The sequence below is a fragment of the Rhinolophus hipposideros genome (assembly GCF_964194185.1).
Source record: "Rhinolophus hipposideros genome assembly, chromosome: 2".
Lineage (NCBI taxonomy): Eukaryota > Metazoa > Chordata > Mammalia > Chiroptera > Rhinolophidae > Rhinolophus > Rhinolophus hipposideros.
The window spans coordinates 47,447,023-47,469,156 of record NC_138048.1 but is presented as its reverse complement, the minus strand read 5'-3'; the positions used below and the strand labels follow the sequence as shown (position 1 = coordinate 47,469,156).

At 35.4% G+C, this 22,134-nt stretch overlaps 1 protein-coding gene across 6 annotated transcripts in view; it reads right to left on the bottom strand.

Moving 5' to 3' along the window:
* Positions 1-22,134, bottom strand: part of STXBP5L (syntaxin binding protein 5L) — a 252,481-nt gene that overhangs the window by 71,533 nt on the left and 158,814 nt on the right. For 3 of the 6 annotated variants that reach the window (XM_081030026.1, XM_081030027.1, XM_081030030.1), the window contains exons 19-20: positions 20,721-20,872; positions 18,580-18,651 (exon numbers count right to left, since the gene is read on the bottom strand). In XM_081030026.1, coding sequence (XP_080886152.1) covers positions 18,580-18,651; positions 20,721-20,872 — 224 coding nt within the window. The remainder of the gene's footprint in view (positions 1-18,579; positions 18,652-20,720; positions 20,873-22,134) is intronic. The other 3 variants (XM_081030031.1, XM_081030028.1, XM_081030029.1) reach the window with 1 other exon arrangement.

Genomic DNA, 22,134 nt, shown 5'->3' with positions numbered 1-22,134 from the left:
CCCTAGAAAAATCAGACAGATTTCTAAGTATTACCTCCCCTAATTTTTATTTCTTAGTTCATTTTTTTAATTCAAAGGTGGAACCTTTTATCTCACCTACTAATTGCAGTTGAATATAGTTTCTTTTCAACTTTTCAACACAAAATTTTAGAATAAGAAAATTTACACTGTAAAACTGATTTCAAAAAGAAAGGAAACCTATTAAAATATAGAACTGAAAATCAGAGATATAAAAATCATTTGTTTCATTTCTCAACCAAATCATGCATTTTCAATTTATCCCTCTCATTCTGTAGCTCTCTCCTTTTCTTCTATGTCCCTGTCTATTACAACAGAGACAGCCTCCTATTAAATACCATCTTTGTACATACGCTTTGATCCCCTCACCTTCTTAAGGACTTTGCTCCTTTAGTTATCCCACTTGTCCCTTATTAACAATCTCTCTTTTGCTAAGTCTCTCTTTTGCTCTCTTAATCTCTATTCTGCAGTATTCACATTAACTTTAAAATATGCTCCTTATCTAAAATGAAAAATACATCCTTGACTTAATACTTTATTCCAATCCAGGTACTGACCTATTTTCTGCACCAAATATCTTGGAAGAATTACCTAATTGTGTTGTTTCCCCGCTTGCCTGCCACTCCTTAATCTAATACAATTTTGGTTTCTATGCCAATATTTTTCCAAAACTACTTTTTAAAAGATCACTAACAACCTTCACCGGGCAAGACCCACTAGTCACTTTTTTGAGAGTATCCTACTTATCCTATCTGTAATATTTGATATGATTGTCCATTTCTTAAAACACTTCTCTTTATGATTGTCCATTTCTTAAAACACTTCTCTTTATTTTGGCTTATGCAACAATATTCTCATGTTTTCTCTTCTCTCTATCAAGCCATCTCTGTAAATCCTCTGGAATTTAAATGTTGTCTCTATGTACAGTCTTCTTCCCTCCTTCTATTCCCCTCCCCACCTAGGAAATTTCATTTCTTTCTTTTTTATTTTATTTTTCCAAATGTATTTTTTTTTTACTTTTAATTTATTAGTTTCAGGTGTACAAGACAAGGTAATACTTGTAATACTTAGACTTTCATCATTTATGTGAACCCCCTACCCCCATCCACTATCCCTCCGACCTCGCACCAAGCCATCACATTATATATATAAAATTATAGTTGGCATTCATTATTGTTTAGCTTCTGGTGTACAGTGCCATGATCAGGTATCCACAGTATCCCTGAGGTGGTCTCCCAAATAGGACACGTGTCCATCGGATACCCAACAAAATCTTTACAACATTATTGAATACGTTCCCCAAATTAATTTTCAAAAACCCTGAGGCCATCTTGTGGTTACCAGCTACTTCCTAATCCCTTCACCTTTCCCCTTATCTCCCCCCCCCCACCCATCTAACAACTCTTGGTTTTATCCTTTTTGTCCCCAAAACTGTTTCTGATTAGTTCATTCACTTATTCTTTTCTTTAGATTCCGCATATAAGTGAGATCATATGGTACTTGTCTTTCTCTTTCTGACTTATTTCACTTAACATAATGTTCTCTAGATCCATCCATGTTGTTGCAAATGATAAGATTTCTTTCTTCTTTATGGCTGCGTAATACTCCATTGTATAAATGTACCACAGCTTCTTAATCCAGTCATCTACCGATGGGCATTTTGGTTGTTTCCATATCTTGGCTATTGTGTAAAGTGCTGCAATAAACATAGGAGTGCATACAGATTTTTGAATTGGAGTTTTGGATTTCTCCGGGTAGATGCCTAGGAGTGGAATTACTGGATCATTACTGGGTAGTTCCATTTTCAGATTCCTGAGATACCTCCATACTGTTTTCCATAGTGGCTGCACTAATCTGCAATCCCACCCACAGTGCACTAGCGTTCCCTTTTCTCCACATCCGCGTCACCATTTGTTGTTTGTTGATTTATTGATGATAGCCATTTTGACTGGGGTGAGGTGGTATCTCATTGTGGTTTATTTCTATGCCATTACTTACTATCCATATGCTAAAGACTCAAATCACAGCCCTGAGATTTGTTTACCTCTTCACTTGACGTCTTCTCTTCGTTAAATGACAGACATACGAAAATTTAACATGTTTAAAAGTGAACTCTTTATTCCCTACCACCATGCCCCAACCCTAGCTTCTTCATCTTTGTAAATAATATCATGACACAATCAGTGGCTCAAGCCCAAACCTGGGAGTAATATTTGCTTCCACTCTCGATATCCCACACTGAATTATAATTAGTGGTTTTGTAAGTGCTAATGGCTCATGGACCGATCCTTTTCTCTCAACAACATCGGTATCACCTTAGTCAAAGCGACCTTCCTTCCTTGCCAGGAGTACAATATTGGCCTCCTAACTGGTATGCTGGCTTGCTTTCTTTTTTGGCCTTACAATATTTTCTTCATTCAGCAGTATGGATGATATTTGAAGACATAAATCAAAGCATATCATTCCCCTGCTTATAATAAAACTGAATTTCTTATATTTGTTTCAGAAGCTATATAATTTGTCCCTGCTCACCTAGATATCAAAATCTTAATCCATTTTCCCTCTTGACTACACTCCCAGCTTCCTCGGCTTTCTTTTTATTTATAGAAGATAGTTAAGTCTGTTACTACCTTAGAACGTTTTTATCAGAGGTTCACTCTGCTAGGAATACACTGCTCTCTGCCCTTCATATGTTTGTTTTTTTTAAAATACCTTTATTAAGGTTTTATTGACATTTCTAAAGTATATAATTTGATAAAGTTTGATATATATTTACTCGCACGTATGAAAAAAATCTCCAAAATCAAGTTAATAAACATATCTATCGTGCCTAAGAGTTTGTGTCCTTTTGCAACCCTCTCTTCCAGTCCTCCCCATAAGGGCCTCTCCCCATCCCCAGGCAACCACCTATCTGTTTTCTGTAACAATTCATGAGTTTTCATTTCCTATAATTTTATGTAAATGAAACCATACAGTATGAACCCTTTTTTGTTTGGTTTCTTTTATACAGTGTAATTATTTTGAGATTCATCCATGTCGTAGATATAGCTGTAATGCATTCTTTTGTATTGCTTAGTAAACCATTAAATGCATATACCAGAATTTGTTTATCCATTTACCTATGGAGACTGTCATTGTTTCAGTTTTTGACTATAAATGAGTTTCTAATTGCTATGAATGTTTTAGTATAGACATATGCTTTCATTTATCTAGGGTAAATAACTAGGTATAAAATGGCTATATCATATTATCAGTCTTTAAGAACCTGCCAAATGGTTAGTTGTACAAATATACATTCTCACCAGTAGTGTGGCAGAGTCCTGTTTCCTCCACATTCTTACCAATACTTGGCATAATCAGTCTTTTTAATTTTAGCCACGATAATAGATGTATAATGATATCTCACTGTAGTTTTAATTTGATTTCCTAATGATGTTGTTGATTATATATTTATATGCTTATTTATTATCAGTATGTCTTCTTTTGTAAACTATTCAGATCTTTTGACCATATTTTCATTAGGTTCATCTTATTGAGTTTTGAAAATTAAAAAATATGTATTCTAGATACAACTCCTTTATCAGATATATGCTTTGCAAATATTTTTTCCTATTCTGTGGTTTAACTTTATTCTCATAACTGTCTTTTGAAAAGCAGACATTTTTACTTTTGAAGAAGTCCAATTTATCCAAATGTTCTTTTATGGAACATGGTATTCTTATATAAAAAACTTTCACCTATCTCAAAGTCACAAAATTTTTTTCTTTTTTTCTAGATTTATATAAGGCTCATGATCCATTGTAAGTTAATTTTTTAAAAAGTTGAGGCAAAGTATGAAGTTTTAAAAATTACAAAGTTAATTTTTTATTCAAGGCTATCCAATGTTTGAGTACCTTTCTCTACTTAATTGACTTTGCATCTTTGTCAAAAATCCATTGTCCATATGGGTTTATTTCTGGTGACTTTATCGAGTTCCATTGATCTATTTGTCTTTGAACTAATATGAGACTACCTCAAGTTTTTAAAAAGGTATTGAAATTAGGTAGTGTTAGTTCTCCAACATTGTTTTTTCTTTTTTAAATGAAGTATAGTTGGCATATATTAGTTTCAAGTGTACAACACAGACATTTGACTATTATATATCTTAAAATGTGCTCAACACAGTAAGTCTAGTAATCACCTGTCACCATGCAAAGTTATCACACTATTATTGAGTATATTCTCCTTCACCTATCTCACCTATTCCTCCACTCTCCTCCCCTCTGGCAACCATCAGTTTGTTATTTATTTCAACTTTGTTTTGTTTCTTCATTTGTTTTGATTTTTAAAAAATTCTACATGTAAGTGACATCATGTGATATTTGTCTTTCTTTGCCATGACATAAGTCTATCTGACTTAGCATAATATCCTCTAAGTCCATTCATATTGTTGCAAACAGCAGGATTTTTTTTCTTTTATTTATGAGTAATATTACATTGTATATATGCCCCATCTTCATCCATTCATCTATCAGTGGACACCTAGGTGCTATCATATCTTGGCTATTGTGAACAATACTGCAATGAACATAGAAGTGCATATATTTTTGAAGAGTGCTTTTGTTTTCTTCAGATAAATACCCAAGAATGGAATTCCTGGGTTAATGATAGATCTATTTTCACCTTTCTGAGGAATCACCACACTGTTTTACATATTGGCTGTACCAATTTGCAGTACCACCAACACTACACAAGTGTTCATTTTCTCCACATCCTCGTCCACACTTACTATTTGTTGACTTTTTTGTGTTTCTTTTTCTGAGATTTCATTGTTAGTATATAGGAATGCAATGGACTTTTGTTCGTTGATTTTGTAGCCAGCAACTTTACTGTATTCATTGATTGTTTCTAACAGCTTTTTGGTGGAGTCTTCAGGGTTTTCTATATATAGCATCATGTCATCTGCAAAGAGTGATAATTTAACTTCTTCATTCCCAATTTGGATGCCTTTCATTTCTTTCTCTTGCCTGATGGCTCTGGCAAGGACTTCCAACACTATGTTGAAAAGCAAAGGTGATAGGAGACAGCCCTGTCGTGTCCGTTTTTCACCATTAATAATTAGATTAGCTATGGGCTTGTCATTTATGGCCTTTATTATGTTAAGGTATTTTCCTTCTGTACCAATTTTATTAAGTGTTTTAATCATAAATGGATGTTGTATCTTGTCAAATGCTTTTTCTGCAACAATTGATATAATCATATGATTTTTGTCCTTTATTTTGTTTATGTGATGTATCACATTGATGGATTTGTGGATGTTGAACCATCCTTGTGCTCCAGGGATGAACCCCACTTGGTCATGGTGAATAATCTTTTTAATGCATTTTTGTATTCAATTTGATGGAATTTTGTTTAGGATTTTTGTATCTGTATTGATCAGAGATATTGGTCTGTAGTTTTCTTTTTTTGTGTTGTTCTTACCAGGTTTTGGTATCAGGGTAATGTTGGCCTCATAAAATGAGTTAGGGAGTACTGTCTCTTCTTCAATTTTTGGAAGAGTTTGAGCAGGATTGGTATTAGATCCTGTTTGAAGGTTTGGTAGAATTCACTAGTGAAGCCATCTGGTCCAGGACTTGTGATTTTGGGAAGGTTTTGGATGACTGATTCAATTTTGTTACTGGTGATTGGTCTGTTTAGATTTTCCAGTTCTTCATGGTTCAGCCTTGGAAGACTATATGTTTCTAAGAAGTTGTCCATTTCTTCTAGGTTATTGAATTGGTGGCATATAGTCCTTCATAGTATTCTTGCATGATCCTTTGTATTTCTGTGGTGTCCGTGATAACTTCCCCTTTTTCTTTTCTGATTTTGTTAATTAGTGTCTTCTCTCTTCTTAGTGAGTCTAGCCAAGGGTTTGTCAATTTTGTTAATCTTTTCAAAGAACCAGCTCTGTCACATTAATTTTTTCTATTGTCTTTTTGTTCTCTATTTCATTTAGTTCTGCTCTGATTTTTGTTACTTCCTTTCTCCTGCTGACCTTGGCTTTCAGTTGTTCTTCTTTTTCTAGTTCTTTAAGGTGTAACATGAGTTTATTTGGGATTTTTCTTGTTTCTTGAGATAGGCCTGTAATGATATAAATTTCCCTCTTAAAACTGCTTTTGCGGCATCCCAAAAATTTTGGTAGGATGTATTTTCATTGTCATTTGTTTCTATGTATCTTTTGATCTCTCCTCTAATTTCTTCTTTGACCCAGTCGTTCTTTAAAAGTATGTGGTTTAATCTCCATGTATTTGTGTTTTTTCCTGCTTTCTTTTTGCAGTTGATATCCAATTTCAGAGCCTTGTGATCAGAGAATATGCTTGGTATGATTTCAATCTTCTTAAATTTGCTGAGGCTGATTTTATGTCCCAATATGTGGTCTATCCTTGAGAATGTTCCATGTACACTCGAAAAGAATGTATAATCTGACGTTTTAGGATAAAGTGCTCTATATATGTCAATGATGTCCATTTCATCTAATGTGTCATTTAGGGCTGCTATTTCGTTATTTATTTTCTGTTTGGATGATCTATCCATAGCTGTCAATGATGTATTTAAGTCCCCTAGTATAATTGTGTTTTGGTCAATTTCTCCCTTTAGTTCTGTTAGTAGTTGCTCGGTATATTTCGGTGCTCCCTGATTGGAGGCATAAATATTGATGACTGTTATGTCTTCTTGTTGTATAGTCCCCTTTACCATTATGAAATGTCCATCTTTGTCTCTTGTTATCTTTTTCACCCTGAAGTCTGTTTCATCTGATATCATTATGGCTACACCTGATTTTCTCTGGGTACCATTTTCTTGGAGTGTCAATTTCCACCCTTTCACTTTGAGTCTATGCTTGTCCTTGTAGCTAAGATGTGTCTCTTGGAGACAGCATATGATTGGGTTTAGTTTTTGATCCAATGTGCTACTCTGTGCCTTTTTATTGGTGAGTTCAGTACATTTACATTTAGGGTGATTATTGATACATGAGGCTTTCCTGTCATTCTATCTTTAGTTTCCTGGTAAGGCTGTGTCTCCATTGTTTCTTTGCCTTTTTGTTGTCTATTATTTCTGTGTGGTGGTATGCTATGATGTTTCCCTCTGTTTCTTCTTTTGTTACAATATATATTTCAGTTCTGGATTTTTTTTGAGTGGTTACCCTTAAGATTATGTAAAAGAAAGTTTGATATTTAGAGTATTCCAGTTTCTTCAGCACGCTTACTTTCTCCATTCCCATATTCCGGTTCAGGCCTTTACTCTGCCCCTTTTTATGTTGCCACAAATTGTCCCTGTTGATGGTGGTCGAATAGCCTCCTTTAGTATTTCTTGTAGTGCACGTCGTGTATTAGAAAATTCCCTCAGCTTCTGTATGTCTGGACAGGTCTTTATTCCTCCTTCATATCTAAAGGATATCTTTGCTGGATATATTATTCTTGGCTCATAATTTCTCTCTTTCAATAGTTTGAATATTTGGTTCCACTCCCTCCTGGCTTGTAGAGTTTCTGCTGAAAAATCTGATGCTAATCTAATGGGCTTTCCTTTGTAGGTTACTGTCTTCTTTTCCCTGGCTGCCTTGAGGATTCTTTCTTTGTCGTTGATTTTAGACAGCTTCAATACAATGTGCCTTGGAGAAGGCCTGTTGTGATTGACGTAATTAGGTGTTCTATTTGCTTCTTGGATTCGAGGATCCAGTTCTGTCCACAAATTTGGGAAGTTCTCATCAACAATTTGTTTGAATATATTCTCTGTTCCCTTCTCTCTTTCTTCTCCTTCTGGTATGCCCATTATTCTTATATTGCTCTTTCTGATGGAGTCAGAAAGTTCTTGTAGAGTTCTTTCATTTCTTTTAAGTCTCAAGTCTCTTTTTCTTCCATCTGTGTAATTTCCAGGTTTCTATCTTCGATGTTACGGATTCTTTCCTCCATCTGGTCAACTCTACTACCTAAGCTGGTTATTTCATTTTTAATTTCTTCTACTGAGTTCTTAATCGCTAGAAATTCCATTTGATTCTTTTTTAAAATTTCAATCTCTTTCGTAAAATGCTCATGTTGTTCTTTGATTGCGTTTCTGAGTTCATTATATTGCCTTTCTGTGTTTCCTTGCATCTCGTTGAGTTTTTTCAGAACTGCAATCCTGAATTCTGTGTCATTTAAGTCACATATTTCCATATCTTTAATTTCCTTTTCTGGAGACTTTTCACTTTCTTTTTGAGCTGTCTGGTTGCCTTGGTTAATCATGGCAATTACTGATTTATTATTTCTCTTCTTAGACATCTACAGGAGTGGCTTCTGCAACAGGTTGATAGGAAGAGATCTTTCTTTTGTTTTCCAATACTTGTTGGTAGAATGTTTTATTTTTATCTGATTGCAGCCTTTTTTTTTCCTGTCTCACATGGTAGTGCTATGTTTTCTGTGCACTATTCCAGCTTCTCACATAATGGGGGGATTCCCTGGGAGACGGGCTTCTCCTCTGTTAATAGTTCGCCTGGGTCACAGGGCACAGTGTCCATTTTGGTATGCGGATAGCTTTTGAAGTTCCAAAGCTCTTTCTGCACCATATGCAGAGCCCATATGTTTCAGCAGTTCTGTTTACTCTTGCAGGGATCCACCCAGATAGGTGGGGCCAGGGGCACGGTGAGTTGTGAGAGGTGGCCCAGAGCAATGGCAGAGACCACCACCACAGCCAGTCCCGCTTCCACAGCTCTCTCCCCTTTGCCGGAACTAGTTGGGCTGCGAATCTGTGTCTATGGTCCATAGTTCTCAGAACAGCAAATATTCTGTTCTTTTGATATGACACTGCTACTGTTCGGCTTCTAGCAGCGGGCAGGTGGGGGCGGGGCGAACTCTGGGAGGGTAGGAAGGGGGCAGCTAGTCTCAGTGCCTAAGGCTTCCGTTCTCTGCTTGGCAGTGATGGCATAAACCACCGTTTTCAGCCTTCTTCCCTCAGTCTTTTCTCCAAGGTCTCTGCCGTGAGCGTTGGGTTCAGCCATGTTATATGGTGCCCCCTCAGCCCTGTGGGCCATAAACGGAACCATAGCAGTCTTGAGTTCTTGCCTCTCCTGCAGTTGTGGTAGTTCCAGGATGCAGCGAGCTCGGAGCACTGAGCTAGGTCTGCATCCTGATCCCGCGCAGCTCCATCTCTGCACTTCTCCCTTTCCCCCACCCCCGCTCATGCGATTCGCCCACCTTTAGGTGAATTCATTTGTGGGCCTCTTCATCTTGCCTGTCTGCTGTGCAGGGAGTCCTTTGTGGAGTCGTTGTTCGATTAGTTGTAAATTCCAGGGGAGCTTTACAGAGGTTCACCTTACACCGCCATTTTGATCAAATCCCGATCCAAACTTATTTGTGGATTTTTTGATAATAGCCATTCTAACAGGTGTGAGGTGATAACTCATTGTGGTTTTGATTTGCATTTCCCTGATGATTAGTGATGTTGAGTATTTTTTCATGTGTCTGTTGGCCATCTGTATGTCTTCTTTGGAGAAATATCTCTTCCTGTCCTTTGCCCATATTTTTGATAGGATTTTTGTTGTCGTTAAATTATATGAGTTCCTTATACAACCCTTTATTGGATACATCATTTGTGAATATATTCTCTCATTCAGTGGGTTGTCTTTTCATTTTGTTGTTGGTTTGCTTTGCTGTGGAAAGCTTTTTAGGTTGATGTCTTCCCATTTGTTTATTTTTGCTTTTGTTTCTCTTGCTCAAAAGGATATATCCAAAAAGATATTGCTCGGACTGATGTCAAATAGTTTACTTCCTATGTTCTTTTCTACAAGTTTTATGGTTTCAGGCCTTACATTTAAGTCTTTAGCCCATTTTGAGTTCATATGTGTATATGGTATAAGAGAATGATCTAGTTTCAGATTTTTTTTGGATGTATCTGTCCAGTTTTTCCACCACCATTTATTGAAAAGACTATTTCTCCATTGTATATTCTTGCCTTCTTTGTCACAGGTCACTTAACCATATAGACATGGGTGTATTTTGGGGGTCTCTATTCTGTTCATTGTTTATGAGTCTGTTTTTGGGCCAGTGCCACACTGTTTTGATTATTATCGCTTTGTATAGTTTGAAATCACAGCGTGTGATGCCTTTGCCTTTGTTATTCTTTCTCAAAATTGCTTTGGCTATTGAGAGTCTTTTGTAATTCTATATAAATTTTAGGACACTGTTCTAGTTTTGAGAAGAATGCCATGGGAATTCTGATAGAGATTGCACTGAATCTGTAGATTGCTTTGAGTATTATAGTCATTTTAATGATATTAATCTTTCAAATCCATGAGCCTAGTACCCTTCCATTTATTTATGTCTTCTTCAATTTCTTTCTTTAATGCCTTATAGTTTCCAAGTACAGATCTTTTACCTCCTTGGTTAAATTTATTCTTAGGTATTTTATTTTTTTGGTGCAATTATAAGTGCAGTTTTTAAATTTCCTTCTGATTGTTATCTGTGCATAGCAACATAATGAATTTATGTATACTAATTTTGTGTCCTGAATTCTTTTAGTCTTTCATTTGTTAATTTGTATTTTCTTATCTGAGAAAATCTTTCTCTCTCCTTCAATTCTAAAAAATAGCCTGGCTGGGTAGAGTAGTGTTTGTTGTAGGTCTTTCTTTTCATCACTTTGAATATCATGCTAATCCTTTCTGATCTTCAAAGTTTCTGTTGAAAAATCATCTAACAATTTACTGGGAGATCTCTTGTACATAACTAATTGCTTTTCTCTTACTGCTTTTAAGATTTCTTTTTGTCTTTAACCTTTAGCAGTTTAATAATGATGTGTCTTGGTGTGGTTCTTCTTTGGGTTCACCTTGTTTGGGACTCTCTGCACTTCCTGGATTTGTACGTCTAGTTCTTTTGCCAGTTAGGGAAGTTTTCAGTCATTATTTCTTTAACTGGGATTTCAGACCCTTGTTCTGTCTTGCCCTGGTATCCCTATGATGCAAATGTTGATATCCTTGATGTTAGGGCTATTTAACAAAAGGTACTGGGCATGCTGTGGCTAGTCATTGCTTATTTGGAGTTTGGGGACCTTGATAAATTTTAGGAAATTCTGCACTATGAGGTAGGTATCTAGTATAGAAAAGACACTGGAAGCTGCTCAGACCAGGCATGTTAATTGGGTGAGGCACGTCTCCGGGAATCTCGGGGGTAGGGGCGTGAAGAGTGTTAGCAATGTTAATAGAGAGATCAGACTTGGGGCCCACTTGAGCCTGCTGGCTGGGTAGGGGGAGGACTCAGCAAAGGAGCAATGGCACTTCTCAGTGCTTCTGTTTCTAAGCAGAGCTCTCCTGACCCCTGCCACTCCCGACGTCCTCCTGAAGGCAGTCAATTCAGTTCCTCCCAGTATGTCCCTGGCTCTTTTCAGCTGATGCCCCTGCATTGGATCCCACGGCAAGTGAGTTTGTGAGGGAGTGACTTCGAGCACGGGCCCCTGAAAAGGAATGCCTGAATCTCCCTCAGCCTTCCATCTCACTTGGATGAAATCCCCACTGGTTTTCATAGACACATATTTTGGGGATTCCTCTTCTCAGCACTGGTGCCCAGGCTGGAGAGTTAGGTTTGGGGTGGGACCCCTCACTCCTTAGCAGGGACCTCCACAGCTGAGATATCCTTCCCAATCTTTAATCGCTACATCATGGTTATGGGATCTACCTGTTCCTCGTCTACACCCCTCCTACCAGTTTTGTCATGGCCTCTTCTTTAGATCTTTAGTTACAGGACTTCCGGTCAGGTAGTCTTCAGGTGGTTCTGAAAGATGGTTGCTGTATAATTTAGTTGTAATTTTGATGTGGTCATGGAAGGATGTAAGCCCAGTGTTTATCTACTGTGCCCTCTTGACCGGAAGTGTTGATCTCTTTCCCTTTGATGTACTAGTTTTCTTTAATACTTTGTTTCTCTTTATGTTTTGTATATTTTTGTGTATTTGTGGTTACCATGAGGTTCATATACAAGTATATTCACCTGTATCTATAGCAATGTATTTTAAGCTGCTAGATATTTAAGTCAAATACATTCTAAAAGCACTATCTTTTTACTCCCCCTCCACACTTTGTTTTTGACATATTTTCTATCTTTGTTTTGTGTATCCCATTACTATTTATTGTAGTTATAATTAATTTTGTTACCTTTTTCTTTTAAGCTTCACAGTAGCTTTTTATGTGGTTGATTCACTGTTTATTATACATTTGCCCTTACCAGTAAAATGTTTTCTTCCCTGTATTATCTTATTTCTAGTTATGGCCTTTTCTTTTCTGCATTAAGAACCTTTATGATTTCTTTAAAGCTGGTTTAGTGGGGTGGACTACTTTAATTTGCTTGTTTGGGAAACTCTGTCTCCTTGAATTCTGAATAATAACCTTGCTATGTATAGTATTTTAGGTTATATGTTTCTTTCTTTAAATACTTTAAGTATTTCTGCCACTTCCTTCTGGCCTGTAAAGTTGATACTGAGAAACTGGCTGATAGCCTTATGGGATTTCCCTTCTTGCTGCCTTCAGGATTGTCTCTATATCTTTATCTTTTGCCATTTTTTACAGTATGTCTTGGTGTGGTCCTCTTTGGGCTCATCTTGTTTGGAACTCTGTGCTTTTTGGACCTGAATGTTTGTGTCTTTCCCCATTGTAGGAAAATTTTCAGCCATTATATCTTCAAATATCCTTTATCCCCCTTTCTCTCACTCTTCTTCTGGAATCCCTACCATACAAGTGTTAGAGCACTTGATGTTTCCAAAAGTGACTATCATCTTTAAAAATTTGTTTTGTTTTGTTTTGTTGTACTGACTGGGTGATTTCTACTATTCTGTCTTCCAGGTGGCTAATCCATTCTTTTGTATTAACTAATCAGTTGTTGATTCCTTCTAATGTATTTTTCATTTCAGTTGTTGTTCTTCAGCTGCTGAAGAATCCTCTCTGATTGGTTCATTATATTTTTTAACTCTTTTTGAATTTCTCTGTGAATCCCTCTATTCTCAAGTTTATTGAGCATCCTTATGACCATTTCTTTGAATTCTTTATCAAGCAAATTATTTATTTCTGTTTCATTAGGGTTTTTCTCCTGGATTTTTTTCTTCTTTATTTGGGCCATATTCTTCTGTCTCCGTATTTTGTTTGACTTTCTGTGTTTGTTCCTGTGAGTTAGATAAAATAGCTATCTCTCCCAATCTTGGAAAAGTGGGCTTTGTGTAGACTGCATGCTGGATGACTTTGGCAGACCAGTTTTAATTAGGCTGGGTGTGAACAGTGCCTGGTGTGCCATGTGGCCAGAAGATGTGGCTTCTTGATGGAGCAGCCTGGTGTACCCATGTGTGCAGTAACTCCCTGTTGTTTTGGCTGTCCATGGCCAGCAAGAAGTCAGGGAAGGCCAGCCTGATGTGTGCACATTTCTTTGCCCATCTGATCCAAGTTGGACTGTCCGATGTGTTTGCAGCATGCCCTATTGCTCTAATAGTCTGTTACCCAAGCTATGTCTGGGCAGGGCAGTCCTGTGTACCTGTACCACAGCACTTTGCTAGTTCTGCACTTTCTCCAGGCAGGGAAGTCCTATGTAGTTTCACAGTAGTGCCCCAAAAGTTCTGTACTCTCTCTGTGTGGCAGTCGTGCATGCGCTGGCAGCAGCACCCCACTAGTTCTACACTTGCTTTGGACAGGGCAACCCTGTGTGCACACACTGTAGCACTTTGCTAATTCTATACTTTCTCCAGGACAGAATTCTGTACTTTCTCTCATGTGCATTTGCATCAGTACCCTGCTATCTCTGCTATCAGTACTCCACTATAACTTTCATTGGGTGGGGCAATCCCATATGTGGGCACAGCAGTGCTTTGGTATTTTCATACTCTTCTCCGGGTGGGAGAGCCCCATGTGCACATCTTACTGGGCTGTGCAAAGCAGCACCGTGCTGTACCTGACAGATCAATCTCAGGTTGGAGCAGCCCCATGTTTGTGAGCTATGTTGCCCTCATTTTCCTGCTGGAGGCAGTCCAGGAAGGTTTGCTAGTGACACACTGCAGCAGCCCTGCAGATCAGCCAGAGAACTTGGATAGAGCTCCTGCCCACTATCTAATTGCAGGGGAAACATAAGTAATGGTGTTCATTGGTTCCTCTGGTCCTGGAGAATTTCCTAGCTCCTGGTGGCTATACTGGTTTCCCAACTTTCTCTTCGTGATCTCTTGTTTGTTGTACAGAAGCTGTTCAACTGGTCCTCAATTGTTCTTCTCAGGAAGAACTGTTCTAAGTGTACATTCCATGCGTTTTTGGGAGGGGGCAAACTCATGTCCTCTTTTGCTGCCATCTTGGGCCTGTATTCCAACATTATTCCTTTGAAAAGCGGTTTTGGTTACTCTAAATCCTTTGCATTTCTGCATGGACTTTAGAATAAGTTTGTCAATTTCTATTAAAAGTCTGCTGAATTTTTATTGGGATTGTATTGAGCTACAGATCAACTGGCAGAGAACTGACATCTTAATACTATCAAATCTTCTGAAACATGGTATATTTTTTTCACTTTTCTCAGAAAAGTTTCCTGGTTTTCAATGTATGGGTCTTTCACTCTGTTGTCTAATTTATGACTAAGTGTTTCATATTTTTATGTCAGTATAAAATTTCAATTTCATATTGTTTGTTGTGGATAGATAGAAATAAAATTGATTTCATATATTGACCTTATATCCTGCACTTTGTTAAACTATTATTTCTAGTAGCTTTCTTGTAGATTTCGATTAGCTTTTCTTCATAGATTATCATGTTGTCTATGAAAAAAGATGACTTAACTTCTTTTTCAATCTAGATAACTTTTATTTCTTTTTCATGCCTGACTACACTGTTAAGAATCTCTAGTACAATGTTAAATAGATGTGGATGTGAATTATAATTTTTTTTCTAGTCAGCCTGTTGGGAATAGGCACTATTTCCTTTATTTGAGTGTTGGAGACTGTTTCCTTTAATTCTTTCAGACAGGTCTTTACCTGTCCTTGGTTAGTTTCATCATATGTGTGTGTTGATCACTACATTGTTTGAGGAGGAAACTGTAGATCTCTCATAGTGAAATGTAGCTGTTTTGGTTTCCCTGGTTTCTCATCTCCATTTCCTCAATTCAGGGAGTTGACTGGTTTTCCCTCCTCTCTTTGCAGCAGTCTAGAAACTCTCTCAGGGCAGTAAGCAGATGCAATTGCACAGTTCACTTCTTTCCCAGCTGTCAGAAATTACTGCTTTTTCATTGCCTGATGTTCTCTGTCTTAAAATATATAGTTTCATTTATATCTGGGGTTTTTTTTGTTTGTTTGTTTGTTTGTTTCAGATAGAAACTTAAATCTGGTCTCCATTTCTATATCTTGGTCTGAAGTATAAATCCAAAGCTTTGTCCAAACTTTCTTATCTTACAAAGTATCACACAAATATTTCTTCCACAGATAGGTCCTTCCCTCCACAGATAGGTCCTTCCCTCTCAAAAACAGGTCCATGTTTTCCCCCTTATTTTCCTCTTTCATAGCATTGCTACCTTTTTTCCCCAATTATAATAATATACCTATGGAATAAATGAACTTTGTTCATTTCTTGTTTACCATAATTTTTGCTGGTTTTTCTTCCCTGAGGTATCCCTTCCTTTCTCATTATTTAACATTCCCCCCGCTCTGAAAAAAGACAGGCAGTAAAAGAGGGAAAATATAGATAGGACTGAGACTTTCCACAGTCTTTCACAGATTGGTTGCGATTTTGGTATTTAACCTCTCTGTGACTTGGCTCATCTTCTATTACAATGACAATGTCTAATATTTATAGAAGTGCTTTTACAAACATTAACCCAGAAAAGGTCCAAAAGTCTCTAAGGGAGGTAGAGATTATGATTTTTACTTTATATGTAATAAAAATAAACTCAGAACAGTTAAATAACTTACAAAATATTACAAATGTAATGAGTAGATAATAAATAGAAAAGGCAGAAACTGATGAAAAACCCTTTTGACCCTGCAGCTCTCTCCAAAGCATTTCATTGCTTCCACAAATCATAATCTGTAAATTACAGAGGTTTCCTTTGAGTTATAAAGTTTTATTAGTCTATGATGTGAAAGATTTGCAGGTTAGAATTTAAAGATTTAGGGAAGGCAACTCCTTGGAGCCTAACTTACATTACAAATTGGCCAGTGAAATAGTCTAGGAAAAGATTGAAATTGAGATGTTTAAAATGAAAAGTATAATGTTCAAAATAGAATGGCATATCACTTTTAAAGCAAAATTGATAAAATAAAATGTAAAAATGGATTTTTGAGGGCACCTTCTCCAATATCCTCAATTGTAAAAAAAAAAAGTTGTTTCATTTTTGAATATACTATTTCATAAACAAGGGGTGAAAACTGAAAAAAAAGTCTTATTATAGAATAATAAAATTGGTTTCCTATGTACCTGAAACTTTAAGAGACACAGGATAAAACAGTGGAAAGTATATGAATTCATTTTTCCAGGATAAAACAGTGGAAAGTATATGAATTCATTTTTCCATCAGATAGGTCTAAGTTCCCACTTATTCTGTGTGACTTTGAGAAACTTATTTAATATCTTTCAACTTCAATTTTCTTATTTATAGAGGAATCTATTGATAAATATCTTCCTCAAAGAGTTATAATGATCATTAAATAATATAACATTGAGTCAAATTGCTGAGCACAATCCCAGAATAGAATAGACACTCGATGGAAGTGGGTTAAATTTTTCCAAATAGGGACAAAGAAGATAACTTTTCTGAAAGCTAGGAAACAATTCATGAAAAGGCTGTACAGTCTCTACTGTAATAAAATTGTAGAAATGTAACCAGATTATATGATCCAATAGTTAAACTTAGAGCCAAATTTTCATAAAACTTATTTTTAAAAGCAAAAGCACGATATGTCTTCAAGTCAATAAGGAATCAATCTCATCAAAATATATGATTATTATCATATATTGATTATCAAGAGAAGACTTTAAGAAATCTTATTTAAAATCTCAGGGCTTGTCTGATCCCTGATGGAGCCTATTGATAGAAACAGGGAGGATGTCTTTATGGACTTGTATGGACTTCATTTTACTTCTGCCTTGATACTTTAGCTCTTTCTTTAGAAAAAAACTATGATTTTTTTTACAAAATTCCAGTGAATCCAGTAATTACAGAAGCTATTTCTATTCTCATTTGTCAAGTTTGAAAAGTCCTCTGGCTGTTTGTGTGAGCAAAAAGAGCCAGCTGTCATTCTCTATCCCACTACCATCAGCATTTACTTACTGATCTCATACTTGTGCTGGATGTAGAAGATATGAAAATTTTAGATATGGTCTTCAGGTTCTTGTCATGCATTTGGAAAGGTAGAGTCTATGCAAAAAAGCAAGTAAACATAAACGAATCTACTGTGTACAAGCCTGTACACTGTAGGCATTTAAATAAAGGAGCAGGCATAACAGAGAGCAGCAGAAGTCAACATAGATGTTTTATCACAAGGCACCAGGAACAGATGCGGGGTTGCTCTGCTATGGTAGAAAACTAGAGAATACTTCTGAGCAAAGATAAGTCACCCTCCGGACACTCCCAGAAAAATTTTAAGGATTTCACAGAGACTGACTTTCTTTAACTAGAGGAACACAGTTTTAGGTTTTTTATTTATAAGGATGTGATTCCATTAGTATCTATAAGCTGGTGAGGCGAGGTCTGAAGAAATTCAAGACACAAATAACAATGTTTGTGTATGTATTTTTATACAAATATGAGGCCATTTGTATATATATAGTTAAGAAATATAGTTTTTAAACATAACATACTGATTTACTTATTGTAAATATCTCATATCAATAAATATTCGTAACTGTAAATATCTCATATCAATAAATATTCATAACATCACTAGCATCATCTGCACCTCCAATCATACTCTCACTCCCCACTCTTTCTGCATCCAATTTTTAGAATTCCTTACTCAACCATCTTCAGATTTGCATTTTCTGCCATAGTAAATGTTAATATTATTGACTTTTATTTGTGAACTTTATTCCCCAACTTTGTAGTGTTTGGTACCTAAAATCACTATAGAAATATGTGTTTATGTATTCTATTTTAATAAAAAGCAATTAGGACTACTTAGCAACCTCTAAGAAATCTAATTACTTAGAGGAAGCAAATATTGTTGCCCTGGTTAGAATAATTTTATAAAATGGCCAAAGGCACAAGGTTTCCAAAATAAGAAAGCATTCAATTATTATTGATACTGGTATATCAGATTTATTATTTACAAGGACACCAGGGCTCTTCCTCAAAACACAAGCCAGCAACTCTTGGATTAATAGGACATGGTGTGAATGGTTTAAAAAAACACTGAAACAATGGATATGAGTAAATGGGTCTATGGTAATAACTATTTGAAATATTTTTATTTTTATAAATGTAATTAAAATTATCAGGTTTCAGTTCCATAACAAAACAAAAATTTGCATGCATGCTGAATGTGTTGTAAAAAACACATTACCAAGGACAGATGTATGGATTTAACTCAAGCATTATTACTTAAAAATGCTACTTTCCTAACCTTTATAGAACTTACTCTGATAGGAAGTACGGATCCGTTTCGTTAAATCAGGATAAAAGTTAGACAGGCCACGCATGCAAAAGTTGTCTTTGGAACATGCCAGAACACCAGCATCAGCAGCAGGCAGAGGAAAGAGAGAAAAATAGTCTAAAGTGAAAGGAGGTGATATCATACCAGGATCTAGAACAGCCAAGATGAAGAAATTGCAGCAAGTTTAAGTAATCAAATTAGAGAGAAGATATTAAAAAAATAAATCAATCAGAAAGTAAAAGGTGATAGATGAATGATGAGAATGCTGTAGTAATTTTATTTAATCAAATATCTTATAAATATAGATGGTTTATTAGTTTTTTACACAGTAAAGTTATTTGGCTTGCAAATAATATGCATAATTTGCCTCATAAATATCAAAATGGTTGTTTTAAATTTTCAGTATTAAAAAAAAGCTTAGGGGTTTAGTCTTTAAATACTTTGTATTTATAACAAAGTGAGTACTCATGTTATATATTAAATACAAAATTTACGACTTCATCGTGATTTTTCCTGATTTTAAAGTCATCAGAATTCTAAGCTTTAATCATAAATATTGAGGCTCAACAAGTTTAAATTCAGTAACAGCTGTATTACCTTTGTCAAAGTACATACTTTGTCACCCCTCTGTTGTATATCCAGCATGTAACTTAGTTGCTGTCATAGGCTCCAAAGCTTTTCTAATTGAATTGGTGCTTTCTGTATGCTAACAGTGCCTACTATCCCCTAACATCTTCCTACTCTAGAGTCTTTCAAGAATCAGTTTCCTCTTTCCCAGTCTTTAGGGAACATTATGGTACATGCACGCACAATTTCTCTTATTCTGCCTTCCTTTCAAAAGCCAGTAGTGGCTGAGGCAGAACCTGGAGAATTTGAAATTTCCTAAAATGTTGCTATGAGGTATGATTCCTAACAAAACACAAAGAAACTCCAGGTTCTAAAGCACTTTTGTGCTTCTGAAAAGGGTCAAAACTAGAAATTTGGAAAGGTTGAGGGTTTTAAAGAAAAATAAACAAAAAAGGAGAATTTCAGTATATCCAATAATTTTTCATTCGTCCAAAAGAAAACGTCATTGCCATATTCAGATGTTAAATTTGGCATACCTGCTATTTAAAAAATAACACCTATCATCATGTAGTCCTTTTATTTTAAAATATTCATGTGTGGGTATATTTAGTAAAGTCTTCAATGTTTGATTGATTATTTTAAAAAGAAAATGTAAAAGACCTGTATATTATATATTTTCTCTCCACTGACATAATACTACAGATGTATTTCCATCCTTGAACCTTTTGGCCCAACTAATTTTTACCTAAATTTTTACTATGTCAGTGGACAAAAAAATATGCAAAGTTTTGACAATGTTTACAAAGCTAACTATTGGATATATACACTGAAATTTCAGTAAAACTTTGAATGGTTTGACAGATCAAAGCTTGGCATCATATAGAAAGTATTTCTGTTATATTCTGATTAACCGTATATGTATTTTTACAGGTAAATAAATCAACTTATTGATCCTGTCAAGAACGATGTCATCTTTCATAACATTTTTAAATGTTAATACTTTTTATTGCATTTGTTAAAATACCTCCTAGAAAGTCACCATCCAACAAGAAAAGATGACAGCTAAAATATGGAGTGAATTTAAAAAAGTTAAAAGTAGTTAATGACTATTTTTAAGTTTTAACTACATGAATAAGTACTTTTAAAATTATATTTTTAAAGGGGCCAGATATACTAGAGAAGAAAATTATCCTTTTTAACACAATTGTTGCAAGCATTTTTTTCAACTAGAGAGCCTATTTTCATATCATTTTTTTTATATTTAATGGATTTTCTGTTATTTTCTAGGAATTCAACCTAAGATATTGGAGATGCTTCCTAACTTTAACATCAAATTTAACATCAAATTGAAGTGTAAACACCTTGTTTTCCCTTTCAAGGATTTTCACTATGTTTCTGCCCAATTTTGCTTACATAGTATTGCTTACATAGTATTGGAAATTATGTTCACTTTAGATTGTCATGCATTTTAATAGCATCACAGAAGAAAGACAAAAAATGTAAAGGTAAGGAAACAGATGAACTAATAAAGTTCATAAACATTTTGTTTTATCTCCTACCTGCAATGAACTGCTTGTTTTTTCGAGGAGACCGGGGTTGTCGCTGATATAGGTCACTTGATCTATATAGGTCAATAGTCCCCATGCTTAACAGTACTGTCTTCTGTATAAAATCCACCACAGCCAACCCATTGCAGTTCCCAAATGCAACTCTGAGAGGAAAAAACAAAAGTAAGTAGAATGTATCATACCAACCATTATTATTTTTACCTTTGAATTAAAAGTAAGATTACTAGATAGTAATGCTGTGGGGTTGAGGCTGTCAGGCAGCAATTAAAGTCAGGAAGGATATTGTGCTTTTACGTAGGCTAGGTTGGCTTTATAAATAGCCATGACTACTGCAAATAAGAGGAATGATATGCAATAACATGTTATCATCTATTTAAAAATGTAAGTAGTGATTACCCAATCTGGTTTTTAACTTGGTCTTACACTTTTGCAGAATAATCCTATAACATCTTTTTGCTATGCAATGGGGAAATAATAGGTCAAGAAATGTCACAATTTTAAAAGCTACAGATGTTTAGGTATATAATTAGATGCCTTTGGACAATAAAATTAGAGTTATTTAGCTCCAAATTAGTTTTCTTCTTCAACAGAGTATATTTTAACCCAAAATCTTACATAAAAATTGACATAGCTAAGGTTTTGATATAGCTAAAGTTTTCACTGTAGTAGATATAAATAGATATAACTTTTATTTACAAAAATTAAAATGTTCTCATTCTTTTGTCTTTATTTTCCCCCATTTATTAAAAGACAAATACCATTTATTTAATTTCATAACTAAATCTTCTGAGAAATTAAAGCTGCTCTCCTAAACCGTTATTTTGGTCACCTCAAACACTAGGCATACAATAACTTCTTTTTCCTCCATTTACAACATATCCTCTAAATAAAAAATAAAAAATTGTAAATCTGTGCTTTTTGCTTCCTAAATGAAATATACACTAGTTGTATGAGTGCTGTTTTGCTCATTTTATATAAATTCCATGTTGTTTTATTGCTTAGGTTGAATCTAGTTGGCATATCATCTATATACTCTGAAATTAGTTCTTTCCACTCCATCACATTCCGTTCATTCCGTTCCTCACAAATTAACAGTTCTAGGATACTAGATGTTTTACTATTTCACAGACTTATACACCTTCCAGTAGACAGATTTTGGAAACTGGAAAAAATAATGACAGTCAAAAGATCCCATCTTTATCATTTTATAGGTTACTGTATTTTGCTGTGTATAATGCACACTTTTTTGTCCAAATTTGTAAGGGAAAAATAAAGATGCTCATTATACACAAGTAGTACCGATTCCATATCTATATAAATGTTTTTAATTCTTTTATTTATGCTTATGAGTTAAAAGTGTAACTCTAGAAGTCAATAATGATATCCACATGCAAAATAATGCCCT